The sequence below is a fragment of the Cololabis saira genome, chromosome 3, assembly GCF_033807715.1.
Source record: "Cololabis saira isolate AMF1-May2022 chromosome 3, fColSai1.1, whole genome shotgun sequence".
NCBI lineage: Eukaryota > Metazoa > Chordata > Actinopteri > Beloniformes > Belonidae > Cololabis > Cololabis saira.
In genome coordinates this window covers 29,823,604-29,848,012 of record NC_084589.1, presented here as the reverse complement: position 1 = coordinate 29,848,012, position 24,409 = coordinate 29,823,604, and the positions used below count along the sequence as shown (strand labels likewise).

Genomic DNA, 24,409 nt, shown 5'->3' with positions numbered 1-24,409 from the left:
TGTCTTCATAAGAGAAGTCTGGTGTGATATTTGAACCAAACCTGCTCTGTCAAAAACACAGGAAAATTGGCCTTTTTGCATTTTCAGAAACACAAAAGCTTCACAAATCTATATATAATGTTCATATTTGAAATGGACAATTTGCTAAATGTGAGCTGAAACACGCTCGGCGCAAATTAGCTGCAAACTGTCTCATATAAATGCAAAGCAGGTGCAAACTGTGTTGCTTAAACGTGCTTAAAGAATTGTAATGGTTCCCATAGCAACATCAGTACACAAGAATCCGATGGGAAAATCCTCAGATATAGGTTGTTTCTCTAAGCTGCACTTTAACTTTACAGCGTGTCACAGTGAAACACGTACGCTTCACACCTGCACGGCGTGACCTGGTGGTCAGAGCTGGATGCGGAGCCGGATGCGGAGCTGGATGCTCCTGGTGTCCTCCACCTGCTCGGGACTCTGTGACGTCAGCGACTTTGGAGTTCACTGCTGCGAGAGCTGAAGCTGAATGTGCACATCCTCTTCACAGGGTCATTTGGGTATTTTTAGTGTTCGTGGTTTTAAGGGAGGTTGGGATCAAAAGGATACCAAAAGTGATAGAAACCACTTATTGTGTGAAATCCTATTTTACAAGCGTAACAGGGAATCTGATGGTCATTTCAAGGTTCATGAATTGTAATTGTCCATTTCACTCATTTTTATTTAAAGATTAAAACGTCCCATTTCTGCTTGCATTAACAGCCCTGCCTATAATAATGGAAGGACGTAATTATAACAACCTACCTCCTATACGTGTATTTTACTCTTTGCTATGTACAGGTACGACTATAATTTGAACATTTTCTGTTGACGCAGACAAAATATATACAAAACCTTCCTGAATGTCTTTTCAAACAAGCTGTTTCTCGAGTTCCAGTTTGAACATGAGGTTTAAGTGCAGACCCTTGAGGGTTTTCACATGAAAGAAACCAATATATTAAAAATGACAGGCTTTTAATAAGTAGGATTGGCTCTATCAGGCACTCAAATGCACTCGGACAAATTAAAATGAATAAAAATGTTCTCTCTTCTACTTTGTTGATAATGTCTTACAGACTAACAAAGTCTGAAATGTGTGGCCAGCTACAAATAATGTTTTGTTTGGCCTTTTCTGCAGCTGCTTCCGGTTACTGTACGCAGGTCTTAAATGTCTTTCACTGTATTCTCCAAATAAAAGGCTGGAAATCAGGTTCATAAACTCAATTCAACTTCAATTTTTTTGGCTTTAAAAATACTTCTGACTTGCTTTTCCTGTATACTTGGATAAACAGCAATAAATACCTGCACCAAAGAAGTCCCAGTTGTAACAGCAATGTTGTGTATTAACGTCCAACAATTTGGTTTCATTGCTGTGATTATCGGTGCAATAATCTATGATTTGATTAAATTCATGTTGTTAAAATCTTAGAGGAGCTTCAACTCTGTTTGCAGGTGTATAATCATCCAATCATTCTACATGCACTGCAAGGAAAACTTTTTATTTAAAATCTGTCAGCTCCTACCCACACAAATTACAGGGTAATTCATAGAGCATGCAATTTCTTTCTTCATTTAAAATGCCCAGCACATTCATTCTGAGGTAAAGATTGAACACCGACAGCTTTCTGTCTTCTCTGCATTAAAAAGACATTTCTACTGCAGTGAGGCTGCTTCACCAGAGCATCAAAGTCTCACGATTTCATTACCAGGCTAAACAATGTTATTTCATGTTTGTTGGTTTTTTTACCCAGACCAATCTGAGGCAGCAGGTATGATGAAAATCACTTTTCAAGAATATGAGCTTCTACGTTTTCTTGGAGGTAAAAATAAACTTGTATTTATTGACTGGTTTCTCTCCGAGTGTCTCAGAACGGCGATGAGAAGCAGCCGGATTCTTGGCTCGGGATTCTTCTTTGCTCCTCGGAAGCGCTCCATTTCCTGAGAGTCTTCTCACGCCGCAGAAATGCTGCCGTTTCTCCATTTCACTTACCGCACAATCATCAGCATTTCTGCCTTCATGACTTGAAAACAAACTAAGACTGAGTGCTTCTGTGTGTGTGTGGTTTCAAACTCCCCTGTCAGCAATCACTGGGTGGGTGACAGCCATATGCTGAACATTCGAAGCCTAATATTGGGCTACTGCAGCGCTGGCAAAACTTATATCACATTATGCCACTTCTCATTCAGACACAAATAGGTTTTTTTTTTTCTTTTTCAAAACTCATAACAAGTGCTGAATAATTTCATTACACTAGATGCCACTGCATAATGGTGTGTTTGTCAAATTATCATAAATCTCCCCAAAATCCCTGTTATTGTTGCGTTAAATTACAGCATAAAACCAATCAACAGAGTAATGAACAAATGAATGGAACATTAAGGCTGATCAATACACACAACTCAGATTCATTTTACTTACATTCCTGTGAAAGAGAGGAGAGCGGTTTCAAAAGGTACACACCGATGCCAACTAGGCCTGCGCATTTGTCAGCAGAAGACTTCGAACTGTTTGTGAGGACTTATGTCGTACATTGCGGCTGGCGCTTTAAAGCTTATCCTCTTTAATGAGACGGGAGCGATGTCCGTCAGTCATCCAGCTAACAAAATGGATGCTCACAAGTGTGAAAGCTGAAGCCCTTTATTATGAAGAAGCTGACAACTATTTAATGGGTTGCCCCTAATAATCAAGAACTGTACATACACATTAGTAAAGAATCAAACACTAATTTCACAACATTTTTACATCACTTCAAATGACTAAAGTATTCTCTCCTGATAGTATCTATCAATCTTTACCATCTTCAATGCTCCTTCAAAACAATTGCTGCTTAGATTTATTTGGAGAAACTTATTCTGTTTGCAAAATCCCAATCCTCATGTGGATCAGGATTTTTTTAAACTGGATTATGAATCAACAAATGTATATACATATAAGACAATAACTGCAATAGCCAAATTTTTCTATTTATCAACATTCCCTACTCTGAATTAATATCTCTCTTTTTTTCTCCACAATGTTTTCATTTCTCTCCAACTGTTTCTAAATCAAGATCAAACGGTCTCTTCCACTATAAACTCAATGGCATGTTGTGGAGACTGTGTGGTCTCCACCATTGTAATTTCACTTTCCTCCATGGAAATGGTGGGAACCGTGATGGACTGAGCTCCCAGAACCGATGAGGGCAGGATGACGACCTGCGAGGTTCCATCTAAGCTGTTAAACTGATCCGATGGGATCATGACCGTCTCAGTGGTTCCTTCAGGTCCCTGCAGCACATAGATGGTCTGTATAGTGCCGGGATCGACATCCGTGGTGGCGGCCAGAGACGAGAGCACCTTGGCCCCTTCCAGCACCTTCTGGACCTGGGCCACGTCGGCGGCCTGCACCACCTCCTCCGTGGCTTCTGGAGCCACGTCTCCGTGAAGGCGGAGGTGTTTGTCCAGGTTGGGGCGAGAGCGGAAGGCAGCGGAGCAGTGAGGACAGGGGTAGGGCTTCTCGCCGCTGTGGGTCCGGGCGTGCTCAGTGAGGCGGGCGGCAACACTGAAACTTTTGCCGCAGATCCAACAGCAAAAAGGCCGAACGCCGGTGTGGATTCGCTCGTGGTCCTGCAGATGGGGCAACTGACGGAAGCGCTTTCCACATGTGGCGCACTGGAGGAGGAATGCAAGACAGTGAGAGAATGGAAAAGGGAGAGGTAACACAAGTAAAACGAGTTATACAACAACAAAAGCTATTAGCAAGCTGAGAGTCTAACTATGTCCAACTAAAGTAATCACAACAGCAAAAAGACAATTTCACAGCTTTACATTTTCTGCCACCATAATTTTTTCTTCACTAGCTCCAAAGTGAGGAGAGGAGCTCCAACAAACACCTGATTACACTGAGAATGACACTAAGATTTAATTTTCACTGGAGAAACTCAAACTGAAACTCAAATTGGTTGATAACCCTAGAAAAAAAGTAAGAATAATTTGACCATAGTGACATGTTAATCTAAAGTTTGTTCTGTAATTAGCATCACAAGTGTCTTCAACCTTGCAGTCTGTCAGCCTGACTGCTTTGCTGTTTGGTGTCATGGTGACAAGGACAGAATTGACTGAGGAGATCAGAAAGAAAGATTATAGACAAACATGACTGTAGTCAACATCCCTGGACACAAGAGGAAAATTGATGACAAACTGAAAACAGATAATACAAATTAGCCCCAAATAACTTCCAAAGAGATTCAAGATGAGCTCCAAGGCTAAGGAGGTCCTCCAACAGGATAATGACCAAAACACACAGATAAAAACACCCAAGAATGCCTAAGAACAAAACCTCTGACTTTTCTGAAACCCTGATCTACATCCTGTTGAATATCTGCAGAAAGAGGTGAAATATCCAGTCTGGAGAAGAAACCCTTCAAACCTGAGAGCTGGAGCAGTTCGGCCACGAGGATCCCCGTCTACAGGGGCAGAAGTCTCATCGAGCATTACCGATATACCGACTGCAGTGATCGTTTCAAAAGATGTGCAACAAAATATCCGACTTAGAGCACCAACTTAATATGTCACGGCCAGTTTATTTTTTTTAACCACAGTTTAAAAACAATTTCTGTCTTTCATTACTCACGTTTTAGTTAATTATTTTTTTATTGTCAGTTTCAAGCTATTTCAGTGACCATAATGGCATTTCCTTCAGTACTGGACGGATACCAGCACATTTGTCCATATCTGCATGCCGTCAATACACATCACAGTGACAGAGACAGATAAAATTCTTCTTCCGAGTTTGCTCTGTATCTACAAAGCAAATACATTCCCTCCAGGAGCACAGCGTATTGATGTAAATTAAAATGCACCAACATAACTGACTTTGTGTGCTCCTTGAACCTCTTCCTTCAGCATTCTGAATAGATATGGTGCAAAGCAAAACCAGAAATATTCAATCATTTTGTACAGGCCCGTGTGCAGAGATGGGCTTGGGTGGGTCTATAGTTGATGTGCTGCCCCATCACGAGAGCAGCAGAGATAGAAGAAAAGGATCCCAGAATAGTAACAGGCACAGAGGGGAGCTGATAGGCCCTAAGTCAGCCCTGCCATTAATCACAGGTACAGGGGGGGAGGAATCACCCTTAGGGACACAAACTGCACAAATGGCAATGGTCCAAAATCTAAGAGCTGGTCACAATTATGGGATAGGCATCACTGGATTTCAATTTAAGATATGGATTTGAACGTCATGTATAAAAAGGGCAAAATCTGCTTCTGAAGTCTGAGAGAAACTGACTTTAAGCAGCCACACACACAAGAGCTTCTTACCTCAAAGGGCCTCTCATCAGTGTGTGTCCTCATGTGAACACTGAAGGTGGAATTGTAGGCAAAGTCCTTGTGGCAAATCTCACAGCGGAAGCGTGGTCGGTTTTTGGACTTGTTGAGTGTTCCTTGGAGATGCGCCAGCACATGCTCCTCCAGGGAACTGTTGCAGGTGAATCTGCGGCGGCAGGGCCTCACTGGACACTTGAGAGGTGTCTGGCCTGTGTGGGATAATCGATGGAGGTCCAGGCCCTCTTGGGTCATGCAACGATGGCTGCAAAGGTCACACTCAATCTGTGGACAGGGTAAAGACAGAAAGGAGAAATAAGACGAGATGGATGCACGCCAACGGATAGTGGGATGGAGATCAAAAATGAAAGGAGTGTCCTCATGGTCCAACTGTGACGCAGCCAAAAGGTCAGTTTAATTCCAACTGGAGACCTTTGTTGAATGTCATCACTATTTCCTTTCTTTCCGGAATATTGTTGTTATAGGGGACATTCAGTATCATGGAGGAAAATAAAAAATAAATAAATAAATAATAATAATCTATGCAAGAAAGTCTATATTTGGGTGTCTAAAAGGCCGCCTCGTCAATCTCTTATTCTGTGACAGAACTATCTCAGACCTTTAGCTCCATCTATTGCATGGTCTCCACCCACAAGTCCAAAGTTCAAACTTTTTTGCTCTAGCTTTTTTTTCGCTGAGCTCTTCTGTTCCTCAGCAGTTATACAGCTCATTTAACTTAAAAAATGTTAACAGTGCTATATCACAACTTTGAATATCGTCTGACGTTTTGTTGGTTTTCTTCAGTTTGTGTCCCCACTTAGATGTTGGATACAATAATTGTTTTGTCTTAATGAATGCAGCTCCGTGCTACAACACCAAAACAACTTGTAAACAACAGTGAAGGAAGCATCAATCTTATAAGAAATTCATACATTAGCCTCTAAGTCTGAGACAAAGCACAGAGGAATAGAGGAAAAGTAAACCCTGGCAGTAATCAAGCCTATATTTTTAGAAATGACTGTGTAATATTTACTAATAATGTGCCGACTGGTTGTTGTGTTACTCCGGCATTCACACCTGTGGTGCAGTATTTTAACAACATGGACAAAACAGTCAAACAGACGGTTGAAAAGTGTGTGGTTGTACTATATCCCAGAACATCTCAGACATTTCACTAGAAAAAAAGCAGTCTCCTTTAAAACCCAGGAATTAAGTTTAAAAAACCCCACCATCAACAGCTTTAGTTTACAAAGAAAAACCTGAGGGATAATAAAACTCTGATTTTTGTTCCCAACCTGGCCGGTGCAGCGGCCACGGCCCTGGCCCCGTCCACGGCCAGTATTCCTCTCCTCCTCTGTAACCGGACAACGCTGCATGTGGATTTCCAACACGGACTGGTTCACAAACTGCGATGTGCAGTGAGGACATGTCGCTGGCTCTTTGTCTGCAATGAAACAGCATGAAGTTTTAAACAGATGGTCGCACCCTGTCCCCAAACTACAAGCTGCCGTGTCATGTTAATATCTGATGAGCGATTTAAGCCTCCCGAGTGCCAGATATTGTGGCAGAAAACATGTAGTGACATCAGATACATAGAGAAGTGGCTGGTGATGAGCATGTGGTCAGTTTTTCTCGTGGCAAAGAGTGAGCCTGTGTGGTAATGTGAGCATGTGGGGAAAGTGCAGCTGGACCTACAAATCCAAAAAGCTGTTTGCAGATTAATTTGCAACCAAAAGAGTGCTGAAAAATGTGGTTAATTAATCAGTTAATTCCGATATATGAATGTGACTGTCAATACACTTTTATAATGGATTCATAATGAACAAACTACAATAACATGTGTTGAATCCAGCTGCAATGATCTCCTGTTTTCCCTGTGGACACCCTGATGACTGGTCCATATTAAATAGTTCATTAGTGACTGCTTTTACAGAACTCTGCGTTTTAACTACTCGTTTAGTGTTTGCTAAAAACAAGATTATTCCATCATTCCATACAAAAATTTTCATTTTCTCATAACAGCAGCACATGACACAGGCATGGATGTTCTTGAAATTCAATACAAAGCTTCAGTCTAAACTTTTACTGTGCTTTCTTCCTCAAGTTATCTGTCTGAGAAATGTTTGTTGTATTCCTCCTCTGGCCTTCCCATGTTTACAAACCCTACTCTAATATCTCTTGGACTTTCATTGGCTGACATTTCACCTGATATGTCATACAAAATCTTCTCCCCCACCAAAGTCTAAAAATTTCCCAACGTACGACATGTTTGACCACTGTGACATGTCTGCGAACTTCACAAATTAGTTCCTTTGGCAAGCATATGCAACAGGAATTTTTTTCAGACAATTAATCAACTAATTGATTCATTTCTATCCAGCTGTTGCCCTAGTTACATTCTGGCAAAGCAAAGCAAACCCTCACTGGGTTGCTGCAGAAAACCTGGCTGAGAAACTGCTGACATTGATGGTTCATCAGTAAGTCCCAGAACCAACAGGCCAATATCTTGCAGTCTGCTAACCATCTGCACCGTGTATCCTATTGGGGTGATCCACTGTGTTCCCTATTGGGACTTGCTATTTAAACCTATAACAAGGAAAATCTCTGCCCACATCCCAGTACTGATCAATAGATCACTCTCTCCTATCATTTTTTCAGAGGAGACACGTACCTCTGACCTCTGCTGCAAACGGACTCCTCAAGCCTGACTAATGAGGTTGCTGTGCCAACAGTCACACTGATTAAGATGAAGTGTCAACACGCTGACCCAGTTCACTTACCTCCACCTCATTGCTCCATTCCACATGGTGCACAAATCAATTAAAAGTCAGTGACCTAATGCATCAAAGGAACAATGAACCTACAGTATACCATAAATGTATGAGTAGAAATAAACAACATAGGCCACACGAGCAAGCTGACGTGTTCATTCATCACCAACTTAGCATTAATCTATAACAATTCAGTGAGTGCTGTTTGGAAAGGAACGTCATCTCTTATTGGTTTCTGTTACGGTCAAACCTGAGATCGGGTTTCACTTCTTTTGCCGTATTTATTCCAATTTGTCTTCCTCCACAAGTGGACAGAAACACTGATAGCAGACATTATAATATTGCCTACTCATTATATGCTAGACTGAAGCCTAAACTCTCACCTTGATGCGTGAGCGAGTGTAGGTCCAGGTCTTTCCTGCGTTTGAAGGCTTCTCCACACTCAGGGCAAGGGAATGGGTGGCTGGTGTGAAGCAATCTGTTCAGATATAGTCAGAGGTTAAGCTAAAGACAATGTTGAACAAAACTTCAAAGATAGGAAAATAAATAAAGAAAATATTAATCTCAAAAGATAAACAATTGCACCTCCCAATACTAATTCAATGGCTTATAAAAAGCTATAATAGGTCTTGTTTTGCTTTTAATGGTCCTGTATACTCATGAGATTACCACCATGTCCTCAGCTGAAGTCTAGATCAAATAAAGGGTATTAGTCGAGTGAATCAGCAAACAGGGAGGAGTCAAGGTAAGGACATGTAAGGGTATATTTATCTACTGCATAACTTTCTGCTAGGTATAGCCTTAGGGAGGGGGAAAAATGCTGGGATGTATTCACCTTTAGCTGCAACAAGACTGCTTTCACAGCACAGGAATTTAAAAATACAAAATAAAAATGTTTCTACAGCAGTTTCTCATAATCAAGAACTAACAGAGGATGTTTTAAAAATTACTCTGCAATAAATACTGTGTACATACAAGTACATATACAAGATCATCCTGTATTGGATCCTATTCCCTTAGCTAACGTCACCGCCAATGTACTCAACCTCACGAGTACTTCTAAAGTAAAGTAGGACGCAAAAGGTGATGTGTAGTCCATGATGCACACAGACCTTTTAAGACCAGACTGCTTCTGTCGTTTAAATCGATATACCCTGAGCAGCAGCTGCAACCATTAAAATTTCAGGGTCACCTCTGCTCCGTGCCAGATGTTCTTTGATGAGAAGAGGTGTAGTTAAATTAGGTATGCACTGACATTGGAGCTATAATGACGTATTAATTGGTTTGTTGACACTTTTAATTATCAACGAATTAGTCATTTGAAATGCAAATGCACCAGTTTCTCAGATGTGATGATGCCATTTCATCTTTGACAACAGGAAACTGGATGTTGAGTAGGGGATTCAGCTTAATTTTGCTTTCAGATACATGTTTGAGCTATGAAAACATTATGATCCAGACAAAACGGCCGTACTAGTTTCATAACGATGCTGTCGTTTTGACTTAAAAATCCATCTGCCTGTTCTTTACATCTGTGAACTTTTACCCAGTAATGTGACACACCTGTCTCTAACAGTGAAATCAACTGGGAGTTCGTGATTAGAGGGCGGTCTGATGGGGGTAAGCTCTTTAAAAAAATATATGACAGACAATTAGATGAATCATTTGTCTTCTGCTGTCTAGCATGGACTTGTCACTAATCTATCAATGTCATGGAGGCAGCTTGCAAAATCAAACTCCTGGCCAGGCTGAAGAATGTGCCCCAACTTTTTGAAAATTTGCATTTTGGTTGATTGAAACCAGCCTTTAGTTTTCAGTGTAAGACACCAGGTGCTCAAAAGATCAGTCTACCCTCCCTTGAGCAGCCAAACTTAAATCGTATGTAGAATTTTGTGAAATAAAGTCTACAAACTCCTAACAAGGTTTAGATAAAAGCAGGTGTGCTCTCTCATGTCCAGATTGTTATGGGTCTCTGCTGGTTTCGCGATTCAATTTGTCTCCTTGTTTTATTTCTCAACTATTTAAAAAAGTTCATTCAAGAACTAATTCTTAGATTTACTTTGACAGAATTCCCACGTACGAAAGCTTTGTCTTGCTAGAAAAGAAAAGTATGGAGTTAAGTCCGAGTACCAGTTCATCTTACACCGTATCATTTCATATAAATACACTGTAGTCTAAATCTTCTGATCCACTCAGTCAGGCGGGATGAGACCAAGTTCATCCAGCGACCTAGGCTGTTATCATAATAATCTTAATTTACTGGGCGTCTGTCTGTCAATCATATGTGGCTACGGCTCAAGGCGGCTCCAGGCATCACTGTGCCTTTGCTACACAGCTTAAAGGTCTTTCTCAGTAGACGGACACGGCTCAGCTCCTACGGCTCCAGGCGAGAGAGAGGGAAGTTATCTAAATCCTGCCCCGGGTTCTGTAATTTTCATGCAGTTATGTGATAAACAGGTTTGCAAAATGACTGAATACTAACAACTATCTGACAAGCTGTAGTTAGTTCCACAAACATCTGCAGATACAAAAGGCAAAAAAACAAGAACACAGTAAGGCAATAAAACAATGTTAGCAGAGGATTATTACTTGTGGTGGTTAAGCTGATCTTCAGTGTTGAACCTTGAAGGACAGTTGGGACAGGCAAAGAGATGAGCTGCTCCCTCACTGTCCAGAGAGCACACCTGCAATGAGGAGAACCAGAATCAGGACCAGTCAGAAACATAACACATTTACTGCAATAGCTCTCTTTTATGAAGATTGCATATTCCAATATGAAGATACACCTGAGAAGCCCATAGGCACAAGCACTACTAACCACAAATTAAAGCTTCCACAATGATATGAACTTAAATGAATGATGTTAAAGCTTCAGCAGTGTTGTAATAAAGAGGGAGTGAGGGGGACTGTACTGGTTTGCGTCCTCGCTTGCGTCGTGGCAGCATTGATGAGTGGATGCGTTGGTGTCTCTTCAGCGTGGCTGCCTGGGAGAAGTTTTTGCCACAAACATCACAGCAAAAGGGCTTGTTGCCTGTGTGGCTCATGCTGTGGCGCAGAAGGCTCTGGGAATTGGTGAATGACTTTGTGCACACCTTCAAAACAACAATCACATTCAGTGCAATAGCTATGATTAGAGTGGTTTAAATGACTTAAGGCAAGAAAATATGTCTTTCATAGCTTTAATCCAAACATTAAAGAACACTTTGGTTAATTATCTGATGTCAAATACAATCTCTGCTCCAAGCTGACAATAAATGAACATTTCCAACTCCAATGGACTTTATTTCTAGAATTGTGATTATTTGTCATAGAAGCAGGCTGCATAAGTCAGCTGCATCACATATAAATGATGTTTACATGTGGTGTTTTCAGGAAAAGGACACCGTTTAAACTTCTGATTGGCACCTTGCATGTGAAGAGCTTTTCTCCGGTGTGGCTGTAGACGTGCGTGCGCAGAAAGACGCGTCGCGTGAAGGTCTTGCCACAGTAGGGGCAAACGTGGGGTAGTGGCGTTCGGGCCCAGTCCTGTAACAGCTTGGCCGGTGGAGGTTGATTTGTGGTGTCCGAGTCTGCTGTAGTGCTTCCATCCAGTTCACTTTTGGTGCCTGAACCTTTGTTTCCTGAGAATATTTATTAAAAAAAAATTAAATTAAAAAAAGTTGATTTGTAAGACAAACACTTCTCCCCAATGATGCCTCGTTTCTAAATATAAACCACTCACCTCTCAATGCATTAGCACTCATGATCCTGAAAGAGGGCCTACTTCTCTTTGCAAGAGGAGAATCAGATTCAGAGGTAATAGGAGACAGCAGTCGCTTGGTACTCTCTGAGCCACCCTCAGGTTTAGTGCCCACAACATCAATAGCTTCAGCCCCGTCCACCATCTCTACCACTGACGTGAAGCTGTGCAGACGCCGATGATACAGGTACTGAGTGGTGTTCATGAAGCTCTCCCCACAGAGGGAACAAGTGTGCAGTGGCTCACTGAGGCCATGCTTCTCCTTACGGTGCGTGACTAGCCCTTGATCGTTGCTGAAGCTCTGCCCACAGAGGGTGCAAAAGAACAACTCGGGCTGTGTGTATGTGGAGATCTGACAGTCGGTGGAAGGTGTGGCTTCCTGCTCACCAGCCCCATTGCTCTGGCTATAAACATCTTCTGGTGTCACTTCGGGAAGCATGACTACCTTTTCTTCGCCCTTCTGTCGGTGTTGTTTGCGGTGATAGAGGAACAGGGTGGTATTCAGAAAGCTTTCCCCACAAACAGAGCAGCGGTGCAGAGCTTCCTCAAAGCCATGCTGGGTTTTGCGATGGGCCACAAGTTCAGACACCAGGCCAAAACATGAACCACAGTCCACGCATAATAGCACAGGTTCCGGCTTAGGCTTCTTGTTTGCCCCTCTCCTCCTCGGAGACAAATCATCTGAATTAGAAACTGTAGCTGCCACCTCAGCGACAAGAGCCTCGGAGCTCTGAGATGAAGAGGACTGTGCAACCTCCTGGTTCTCTGCATTTTCAAGCGCTTTAGCCTCTGATTCTAGTTCAAGATTTTTGCTACTTTCACTTTGCGAGAAAGAAGAAAAATCTGGATCTGAAGGCGACGTTTCGCTCAGAGCTGTTGATGTTTCTGGCTCAACTTGTGACTCAAGCGTTGACTTGCTCGGAGAAGCAACCTGCTGGCAAACTCCTTCTTTGCGGTGATGTTGCCATAGTTCAAGACTCCTGAAGAGTTCATCACAATCGCCACACTGGTAGAGAATTCTCGGCTGGTCTGCTGCTTGCTTTTCGGCGGATCCAAATTCCCCGAGTTCACCCGTATCAGGAGATGAATGTCCTATGTGGAGTTCAATCTGCGGGACTTCAGTCTGAGAAACTGCAATCTGTGGGATTTCTGTCTGAGAGACTGCAATCTGTGGGACCGCATCAGTCCTGGATATATTTATTACATGTTGCTGCAAAGACAAAAGAGAGAAAAAAACACAACATTGCTTTAAAATCCAACTCTCATTTCACGTGCAAATGAAATAACTTTATAATCAAATGGCAGTTTCAAGTAAATTCCACTTGGAGTTTCTCTAAATCTTTAATTGTATTCTTTCTGGCAGATTAAGAGTGAGAGATCGCTCTTTGGGAGCTGAGGTCGGGGACCACGTGCTCCTCTGAGAACTCCAGCCAGCGAGGATAAGGCTCTCAGTCTGAGCCATAGCTACAAAAACACCCAACGGCGTTGAATGGGTCAGTCCTCAGGGTTTTACTTTTCCTCTCCCCACCATTTGCACGATAAGAGAACATCAGCGTTAAGGTTAAAGGAATCTGGAGCTGCCTCAATCACAGAAGTTCAACCTGACTCACAGAACGTTATGGTTTGTGGGTTGTAATAGTGGCGTGACTAATAACGACTGTTTTCAGGTGGGGCCAGGCTGCTTTTTATAGCACTCACATTAGATCACAATTACAATTTGCGTTAAACTGCACTACTTTTAAACAAACATCTCTGCATGCATGGGTAAATTGAAGTTATTGCTTATTTGCATTCAAGAGATCACATAAAGCAGATTTTCTCGTAAAGTCATCGAGAGTTCACTTTTCATTTTAACATGGCAGTATAGTTCTGTGGAACTATGGCTCTGTAGTTGCCTAGGAAACTCTTAACCTCATATAAACATAATTTATTTTTCAATCACTGCAAAGCAAGGCATTAAAGGACAAACAAAGTGAACAAAAAAATGCAAAACTAAAATGTACATTTCAAACCACCTGCTGTGCCATGTGACTGAGCAAATATGCCAAACTGCATGCTTCATGTGTTTTCTTATGTGCATATCACTATGCCAGAAAAGATTTAAGGTGAAACACTGATACTTATATCAACACATTAAATGCATCGGCAAGATTTTATTATTTAACACTAATTATGCAGTGACAACAATTTCTGAACCAAATATCTCAGACATACTAAACACTGTGAATCTCCTCTTCAGCCTGAAATTGGCATTCAAATAATTCTGAAACTAAAGTCTGTCATTATATGTATTTTGCTGCTATTTATTAAGTTAAAGATGAGAACAAAGTTAGAAAGAAAAAGCAAACTTTATCCTCTCTAATGTTATGTCTACATCACATACAAATATTTAACCCAGAGTATTGACTAAATTGGTACAGTTGAAGGATAAAGGGAGAGGGACTGCATTAAGGCAGAGGGTATTCTTTTTGAATTTGTTTACATAAACTACAATTCTTTTACTGCAAAGACAAAAGTTGTCATTTCAAATCCACTTTTCCTCTGTATAATGTCCTCCATGATGTCAATCATTCAGACCTTCTTGTGATACGGCAGAGAGAGAGAAAAATATAATATCTGGAGTCAGCAGGTAATCCTGGTTTGAAAGTGAGCAAAGTGGTATACAAGTGAGCATAATGCTGTTGAATGTGATACTTCATTAAAGGCAGCAGAACTTGTGTAGCTTTCAGGAAACATTATGGCTTCACTCATAAGGACATCATCTCTCATTGAATGAATCAAATTTAATCTGAGAACTTAGTAGGAAAACAGACGTTTTTCTTCTTATTTTACATTTATAGATTAGCTAAATTTGAACTCTTTTTGTTTTATGTGAAGAGGGTTTAACACTGATTAAAACCTTTGAGTCATGTATCATTCAGAATCATTCATCTTTATGTAGTGTCCATGTAAAGAATTGTTCCATTAAGGTGAACACTCTTGTCAGCTAATGTGTTCAATGAGAGTGCTTTACTACTACAGTACTTTCCACTTTAACTCCACACCCTCTGTCAGTGTTTTTGTAATAAGATGAATGAGCAATGATGTTCATCAATTTAGTAAAGGTGTATTAAAAGGCTTGAAGTAACTGCCTTTAGTCATGGCTGGTAACAAAACGTCTATGCATTAGGTCCTGATACATTTCCTCATCAATTGTAGTTCCCAAAGCTGAGAGAAAATAAAAAATTTGAAACCAGTTATTAAAAATGCAACCTATGTCTATTCAAAAAAGTAACACTAAAAAAATAAAACAAATCACACAAAAAAAAAGGGAAAAATCTGACTCATCTGCCTCTGTTTTATACTGATGTCAGATGGCGTTGATAGAAATTATAATAGCTAATGCAATACACCCACTAATGGCAAAGCTTACACCAAGAAGCCATAAGGTATGCAGGTTTCATAGTGTTTCTCCAGCTGATTCATCTATGAGGAGACCAGTGAGAGATCCATCAGGAGAGACAGTGGCACAGACTGAAACATTTATCATAACCCCTTTTCCCGCTGGCAACTCAGGATGCAATCTGTCTGTCATGAGTGTCGCTATACTTTATAGACGCGTGCTGAAGACGGTAAAGGATGGAAAATCGGGCACAAGCTCAGGCAACCATGCCCTACTGGTAAATGAGGGCCAATGACTGCTTTTGACCCCAGGGGCTTTCTGAAACTGTTGCGGGAAAGGCAAAAGCACAAAGTTCCAGCTGAATCATAATACTCTCCTCAGTGTGTCAAAGTGGAGCTGGAAAACTAATTTAAGACTTTGAAAAACTGCAGAAGAGATAGTGTCTTCGTGGTTCTAAATCCATGTGAAAGACAAATTTGAGACGGAACCACCCCCCACCCCCCCAAAAAAAACAGAATAAATGAATTATGTAAAAAATAAATTACAGGACTATTAAATGCAAATGCAATCAAGCAGATGATTTACATACCTGAACAAACAGAATAACTTAAAACTGACCTAGAAGGTACATCTCGCCCACAGAACCAAAAGAATATGATCACAAAATTACAAGACAACGGACTGCTCATTATAACTCAAGCATGAGGTACATTCTGGTGATTCATCAGAACTCAACGGATAACATGTAAATGTGGAGTCGAGGGCTTTAATATGGGCTGCAACTTTTATTACAGTGCACCCTTTTGGGGGGGGGGGTTTCTTGTGAAGATAGGTGATGTTCTTATGTGGTCGTCCAATTACTAACGAAGAAACTCTCTTTTCTTTCTCTTTACACTATGATACTACATGATACATATATTACACAAACTGTCACCACAGAAAGCAATGACGTATGCAAACTCCTACGAATGGTACCCTAGTCATCACACAATTGGAAGCTTGTTTACGCTCTTGCATAGAGGAAATGGGACTCATGCATAGTTGCTAGGTTACCATGCATTGTCACAAATGCTTTAATCACTTAACTTAAGCGACATCAGATTTTTTCCCTTTGCATTATTTTTACATTTCAAGAACTACTTTTGAACAATAATCTATATAATCTGACCGATTAGTTCATAGATCAAGAGCTCATGGATATTGGAGCATCTGGATGCGTTATTCAATCAAATATTAACAGGGTACAGTTTATTTTCTGTATTCTATGACATCTACCATGCACAGTTATATTATTTCTAAAAATACTTTCAAAACTATTTAGACTTCTTATTTCCATTTTTAAAACATCAAGCTTATGCTTGTCCTGCCCTACTTGAACATTGAAGCAGAATGTTTATTCTCAATGGTGGGGCTGAAGAAGACAAAAATACAGCAGCTTAAACTGGATGACCCCGTTCTCAGTCGTGACAGTCAAGGTGGCAGTGGGCCTTAGGCTTCAAATGGGAACATCACTCTGCTGTGAATACTTGAGCAATGTTGGAGGTCTTAAAAATGTGCTTGTCTCGTAGAGCCACTCACTAAAGCATTCTGATCTATAATATGTTTGCCTGCCTGTAAAATTTAACATTCTCTCGTGTATAATGAAATGGCTTCATAAAAAGAGAGAAATACATGTTTCAAATAAATATATACACATACAGATCTAAATGTTTTGTTTTGGTTTTTCTAAAATATATACTACAAATGATACAAGAAGTAATAACCTACTATGCTGCTTCAAATTCAATTATCATTATCTTTTCCTCTGACAAAGGTGTAATCTTAATGCATCTAGAGTTTTTCCAATACCAGTGACAGTAACAGAAATATTCACCAATACCACTGAGAAGAAGGGTATCAGTGAGCATTTACGATAAGAGTATTTTTTAATCAACAACATACTCCCAATTTTTCCTCAGTTCCTCTAAAAGCCTGTGCAAGAAATTATACAAAACTGCCTTGAAACTTTCTGTTTTGGGTCACCAGGGGAATTGCTGGTTGGAGCTAGTTGTGTAGCATTAGCACTGTGGTCAGTTGTAATATCCAGACTAATTGTTTTAGTCTGAATATTACCACCAACAAAACTGCAACAGGCTCATTATGCAAGGCTCTCATTTCTAGAGCTGGCACGAATATTGTTAAAAATAACATGAGCTACCTTATTAAGCATTTAAGACGCCATCACATGACAAAGCACACGTTTATCTAGTGAAAAGAACAGCAGCATGAACCCCAGTGGAAAATTAGGGAGTTTGTTAGAATTAGCGAAATTCCCCAAAGACATAAATCAGAGAAGTGAAGGATAAACTGTAGAATGTATCATCTCCGGTATCATTTCACGTCCTCTAGAACAATTGCAGGCAATCAACTTTACAACAGACATTTGGAGATGTTCAAATGTCAAAATATAGATACCAGTTTATTTTACATATTTGTAGCCGAACTTAAAATGTTGTCCCTACATTTTGTTTAATATATTCATTGTTTGAATAATAAACACACATCCTAGCTAAATGAATGAAGATAACTAACTTAGTAATAGAAATAAATACATCAAAAATAACACTGGTATCTGATGAGTACTTGGTATAGGCCAATACCCAATGCTCAGGAGTTCAAATCAGAGAGAAAGAAATAGTACTGGGACATCTCTAAACGCTTCACAGCTATGACATTACATTAAATGCACTACCAAGTTCCCTCATCATGGATGTGCAGATGACAAAGTGCAGCAACTGCGTGATGCCATCATATCAATATGGACCAAATGTTTCCAGTACCTTGTTGAATCTATGCTACGAAGGATTAGGGTAGTTCTGAAGGCAAAGGGGGTCCAACCCGGTACTAGCAAGGTGTACCTAATAAAGTGGCTGGTGAGTGTATGTCATACATACACAACATTTTGAAATTACTCAGTACATACTTAAAGGGGACCTATTATGGCATCTACGGTAATACCTATTTTAAAAAGGCCTTGAATGTCTTAAAAACAAGCTTTTAATTTTTTTTGCTAAATAAATTAGAAATTCAGCCCCTGAGCCATGTCTTTAGCATCCCAGTCTCTAACCTCATTATCTATGTGGGATTCCCAGTGGGTGGGGCTATGATAATGAGGCTCTGTGCTGATTGGCTGCCTGAATGACACGTAGCAGGGGAGGGCACAAAGCATCGCTTGTGTTGGTTTTTACAACCAACAACAGAGCAATTTGCATGTCTAGCTCGAACAGACACCATCACGATACACCGCTACGAAAAAATGGCGGAAGCTCCGGCCGGCGGAGTTAGTTGTTGTTGTTCCGGCCAGAATTAGTTGTGGGCGTGGTTTCGCGCTTCTGCTCCCATTGTTATGTAACGACGGGAGCAGAATCTGAACGGCTCGTAGAAGCCACATCACACTGGATGGATCATCCGGGCGGCTGTACAGACACTGCAGAATTTGGTTGCTTTCCTCCTTCTCTGAGTTGGCAGGCTGAGGGGAGACCACTTTATATATGTTAAAGCAAGAAAAAACGTGTTTTTCATAATAGGTCCCCTTTAAAAACAACAATGTTAAGTGCCTAAAAGAACAGATTATCAATGTCATCGCTACTATGTCACTATTATGGTTAATCGATGCCTGAAGATGTTGTTTCCCCCTCTGTGTTATTCTCTACTACAGACTGTCTGTGTAACACATAGACACACAGAGGCCTTTTATCTAATTGCCTGTTTTTTTTATTTTATGGCAGAGTGCCACAATATTTGGTCTTTTATTCTCTCATTTTTCCCAGCTAAACTCCACATCAAAAGTCAGATAATAAAAAGGGGAAATCAGTGCATGTTCCTGTGCTTACCTGTGACTGCAGCACTGGAACGGTGACAGGGGTGGCTCCTGGTGTGACTGGTTGTTCATCTTCTGCAGTGCATGTCAACTGGTGCTTGAGGACCTCTTCCAGGGTATTAAATTCCTGGTAGCAGGGGAAGCACATGTATACTGACGAACTGTCCATGACTGCTGGGGGACTGGAGATCAAAAACATCTCATTAGCAATGCAGCAGTGTAAAACTGATTTAGATCAAACGTACAGAAGTTCAGAATACTAATGCATGCTTTGAATACTTGAGCAAGATCACAATGTGAGACTTTTGCAAATGCCACCAATGCAATACATTTTAAGTCATGTTGTGAACATTGCCCTCTCCTGATGAAAAGAAGACTCTGCATATATTATCAAAGCAGCTTTGACACAAATGCCAAGTTTCTCATAGGTTGCCAAGATGACTCATGTGCTGAGCTTGAGCTAATTGTTATTTTGACCATGCAGGCTGATGTGGAGACCTCACAGAGGCCTTCAATCTATATGCCATTTCACAGCCTGGGCTGATGTTTGGCTCAAATGTAAGCTGGATATGTAATTGATACAAAAAGTCTGACTCATGCTGCCACTGAGTGTAATTAGGATGAACACATAATTCCTGTAATCATTTCCACTCACTGGATACAGATTGGACCTCAGAGTGCACAACTCTCTTCTTTGAAGAAAGGAGGGGAAAAAAAATCAACGATGAAAAACGTGTTTAAAAACCCAGCTAGTTTCTAATGTGGACACTGTACTACTTTTTTGCTGAAAAATCAAATGAAAGATAAATACTACAATGACTGCATCTCTTATTATATTTCAAACTTTTCCAGTCCAGTTGGCACAGATTTCATACCTAATAGTTTTATTCTTAATGAAAATGGCTGACAAATATCCCTATTTCTTAAGAAACCACTTATCAAAAAGTAGACATTCTGAATTAATGGCCAAAGTTCCTAAACAGAAGTAATGGCACATTTGTTGAAGACTGCTTCCAGATGTGGATATCACAGGTATTTATAGCAAGATGGTGTTGGTGTGATCAGCTCAATAAAATAAAATCAACACATCAATTGTGATTAGAGCTGGCAAAATTTTATGATTTACCGGTGACTCTACATTTTTTGTTAATTTTCTGTCACAGTTAGTTTTACATTAATTTAAAGTTGCATCCTCATCCATCATCCTTTTGGGGTGATGGATGAGGATGCAAAAAGCTTGATTCCTTCAAGTTATTGGAATCTTTTTCAAACTGCCCTAAAACTAAAATGTATCCACAGCAGTAATGTTTTGACTGGAATTCTGTCTCAATTCATGACCTCAACATCAGCAGATGCTCTCATAATAAAGTTGGTTAATTAATAGAATCAAGTGCCTTGAAGTAAACCATTTATGTCATTAAATCTTACATATAGCAGAAGGGGGGCTGGGAAACATGAGCTACTTGATGGAAATAGTAATGGAAATTAGACATCTGAGTCTTTTTTTTTTCCTATTTAACTGCTGGAGACAAGTATGATTATGCAAAATTATCACAGATGGCATTATAAAATAAAAAAAAAATCGAATGAGGCTTTAATGTAATAACTTCCACTGGCCTTGTGAAACATGTCACCCAGTGCAAAAGTGTAGTTCACTAATGTGTTTTTAAAAGGCTTTTAAACAACAGCAATAATTCTATCAGTGAGAAATAAGTACACTTCACAGGCAACATTTAGTATTGTGATCAATTAGGTGGGTTTTTTTTTTTTCTTCAGAAGACTTCATGATTATGACAACCATGTAGATTACGAAAAAAAAAAAGATAAATACAACTGCACAGCAATGTCAACAGTAACAGCTAACACGCCATAATTAATTTCAGTTCGCTGCTGCTAGTGATTGGAATCAACTGCAACAAACACTTAAACTTCACACATTCTTCTTTTTGTTGATCAATTGCTAGTATTGGGATGTGTATGCGAGGGTGTGCGTGTGGCTGTGAATGTGTGTTTGTGTGAGAGCGTGTATGTGGGTCAAGGAGGAGACAGACAAGCATAAATATGTACAGTATATTAAATGTTTTTGTTTTGTTCTAACTGTTGTAATACATTTTTGCCCGTTTTTTTGCATGTGTTCTTTTCAAATATATAGTGGACATCCTTCTACAACAAAATGTATAGAGCTGTGCCTGTGACTGTCTGCCCTTTTTTTTTTTCCAAAAGTTGGCATAAAATTAATAAAAAATTGTTAACAAAAAAAACTTCACACATTCATCCCATTCTCCTCCTTCAAAAATACACTCCCAAAATTCATCTGTGATGATTGCACATGTTTGTAACTCTTCCAGAGCAGCGCTACCACTTTTTATTCATATTTTTATGTGTTTGTTTGTGTGTCTGTTTTTTTATATATTGTGTTTGTTTGTTTCACTGTGATTGTATGTGTTTGACTCTTTGTGCTACCTCTTGCCCAGGTCGTCATTGTAAATGAGAAACTGTTCTCAATTGAATTACCTGGTTAAAATATTCTAATTTTTTGAGATAGGATATTTGAGTTTTCTTAAACTGTAAGCCAGCAATATTAAAATAATTGCAATATTTCAGTTGATTTGTAATGAATCCAGAATGTATGACATTTTTGTTTTTGTAATTGCATTACAGAAAATCACAATATTCAAATTTTCTGAGACAGTCCTGTATAACTGTAGAGAAAGCTGGATTTGTGCATTGATCTAAACCTAATGTAGCATACTGGAGGGCTAGCCAACACTGTTCATGTACAATGGCAATGTCACTGCTGTTTCGTCACACAAAAAAGGGACATCCCCAAAACTTCTAAACAGCATAGAAATATATATATTTTATGCGAAAAAAACAAAAATGCTTTGATTTCAAGTTTAAAGTGCTTTAATAGCATTGCACTTGCATGACTGTACAGACAGCCAACCATACTAGCAACTGAAATAGCCTCCTATGCTATGTTTGAGTAAAAGTATGGTGTAATATATGGTGTATATGGTGTAAAAGTTAATTTATTTCAATACTTCAACTGAAAAGGTGAAACTAATATATTACATAGTCTCATTACATGCAAATCAATATATGTTAAACCTTTAATTGTTATAATTTTGATGATTGAATTGTTTATTGATTTCATAAAATATTCTAATTTTTGGAGATTTTTCATTTGGGGTTTTCATAAACTGTGAGCTATAATCACCAAAATTATAACAAATAAAGGCTTAAAATATCTCACTTTGAATGTAGTGGGAAATAATAAATTTGTTTCACCTTAAGTTGAATTTACTACGAATAAAGTATTTATTTTATTTATTTATTTATTTCGTGCATGGTGGTCAATCTACACACCCATGACCGAAAAGGAGCAGGATGAAGACAAGTCTTATTTTACCTGCCCCTTATTAAATACCAAAACAAAAAGAACAGTCAATGTATCCAATATTAACAAAAATATACACTTAAATAGACACTTAAATAGAACCAACCACAGATATTAATAATACTGCTTAATTCCCAGTCTATTCATGATCATATAACTTAAATATTTTATCTTTATAAATTTTTTTGAACCTAAGTAAATTTGTGCATTCCTTTAAATCATTCTGTAGAGAGTTCCACAGTTTTACTCCCACAACCGATATACACATCTGCTTAAGTGGTCATTGCATGCTGATGTTTGAAATGTCCTTTTATGTTCTATATATTCTGGATTTGAAAAAACAAACAACTGCTGTAGATTACTTGGTAATACTTTTCTTTTTGCCCTATGCATAACTAATAATGTCTGTAACTCAACTATTTCTTTAAATTTAATAAGTCCTGAATTAAGTATAGCAATATATTCAAATTTTACGACCTTCACCTGTATATTATGACATTAATAAATAAGAGCATAATATATGTCCGTATTGATTCAATACGGAACGCAACTTTTAATTCCCAATTACGTAACAATTCCGTATTTCAAGGGACGGGTGGAAACCCTTGAGACATATTTCATGCAGGAAGGTTCGTTTTGGGAGGCATGTGCCTGTTTATCTGGACGAGAAGCAGCAGCAGCAGTAGCAGCAGCATTGGTGGCTAACGCAGATAGCTCTCCCTCCTAACAACATGCAACCATGGCCATCTTTCTTTTAAACACGGCTAACGAGTCCTCGCCATGCGAGCCAGCCGGGGAGTTAAAAACAAGGCCCCTCGGCTCATTCGTGAGGAGCAACCACTGGGGAGGGACGTTAGCTGGCGGCCAGATCTGCTCCAGCACCTGGACCAGTGGAGCCCAAACCGAGGAGAAGAAGAAGAAGAAGACGAAGAAGAAGAAGAAAAGAGCCGAGAAGGAGGGCGGGATGTGCTTCTTCGGTGGTATAATGGCGGCCACCGACTAAAAGTTAACATTAGCTGTCTCCCCCCGGTGAAATCCTCCGTGCTTCGTGTCAAATGTTCAATATGGAACCGAAATGGGACAATAAACGTAAAAATAAGTCAACAAAACTCACCGCAGTCACACGTTAGTGCTCGAGGAGGAAATAGGACAACTTCAGTTTTTTCTGCATGTTAGAAGGCTCGCTCTGATTGGCTGAACCGGACAGTTCATTGACCAATGGGGTTTGAGAACACAAAATACAGGAAATTTGTATCGATAAAGCGCGCCAGCAACAACTGTTGACAGAACAGAAAGGGACACTGTATTCCCTCCATACACATATTTTATACACATTAAAAAAGGTATCCAAGATGGTGAACCTAATTCTCATTTTGGGAAAATATCATATACATAAAAATAAATGGAAAAACAGCAAACCTTCCATAGTCTGTTTTAAAAATGAAATAAAAAATTATATAACATCCATAAAGGTACTATCAAAAGAAAATCCGTCTATACATGATTTATGTGAAACCATGTCGAAGTCTCTGCTTCTTTAAGTTACAATCTTGCTATGCTTAAAAACTTGTTGAAATGTCAACCCCTGTGATTATTTTTTTTTTATTTTATTTAATCTTAGAAGATTATTTTAGAAAGCAAATGTATAGGTATACGTATTCGCTTGTGTGTTGTGAGCTTGTTATGTTTCAGATGCAAGCAAATGTTTCCTCAAAGGAATTTTGTACTTTGAAATGTTAAAGTTTAATAAAAAAAAAAATAGCCTATATATATTTTATACACATTTCACATGCCAGTTTTTCCTAGAGTAAATATTGTGCCTGCATTTTTATACACACTGTTGTACCTTGGAGTGGACAATTATTATTATTGATTTTACTATTTTATTTTATTTATTGGTTTGTTATTATACGTATATTTTGGAGTGAATAATTAT

At 39.4% G+C, this 24,409-nt stretch overlaps 1 protein-coding gene across 1 annotated transcript; it reads right to left on the bottom strand.

The window, feature by feature from the left end:
* Window positions 1–1,501: 1,501 nt before the first annotated feature.
* znf574 (zinc finger protein 574) lies at window positions 1,502–23,651 on the bottom strand. Its single transcript, XM_061717161.1, has 10 exons — window positions 23,588–23,651; window positions 19,087–19,255; window positions 11,815–13,042; window positions 11,499–11,713; window positions 11,006–11,185; window positions 10,683–10,777; window positions 8,477–8,571; window positions 6,618–6,766; window positions 5,320–5,607; window positions 1,502–3,669 (listed from the first exon to the last, which is right to left on the bottom strand). Exons 2-10 carry the CDS (start codon window positions 19,240–19,242, stop codon window positions 3,070–3,072), a joined length of 3,006 nt encoding a protein of 1,001 aa, XP_061573145.1. The 5' UTR covers window positions 19,243–19,255; window positions 23,588–23,651; the 3' UTR covers window positions 1,502–3,069.
* Between the last annotated feature and the right edge of the window lie 758 nt (window positions 23,652–24,409).

Coding starts and splice junctions, on each gene's coding strand:
- znf574 (XM_061717161.1), bottom strand. CDS start 19,242: ATGGACAGTTCGTCAGTATACATGTGCTTCCCCTGCTACCAGGAATTT. Junction 11,186..11,498: donor AAAAGCTCTTCACATGCAAG/GTGCCAATCAGA, acceptor GTTGTTTTGAAG/GTGTGCACAAAGTCATTCAC. Junction 3,670..5,319: donor CTGATGAGAGGCCCTTTGAG/GTAAGAAGCTCT, acceptor TTCCTCCTCCAG/TGCGCCACATGTGGAAAGCG.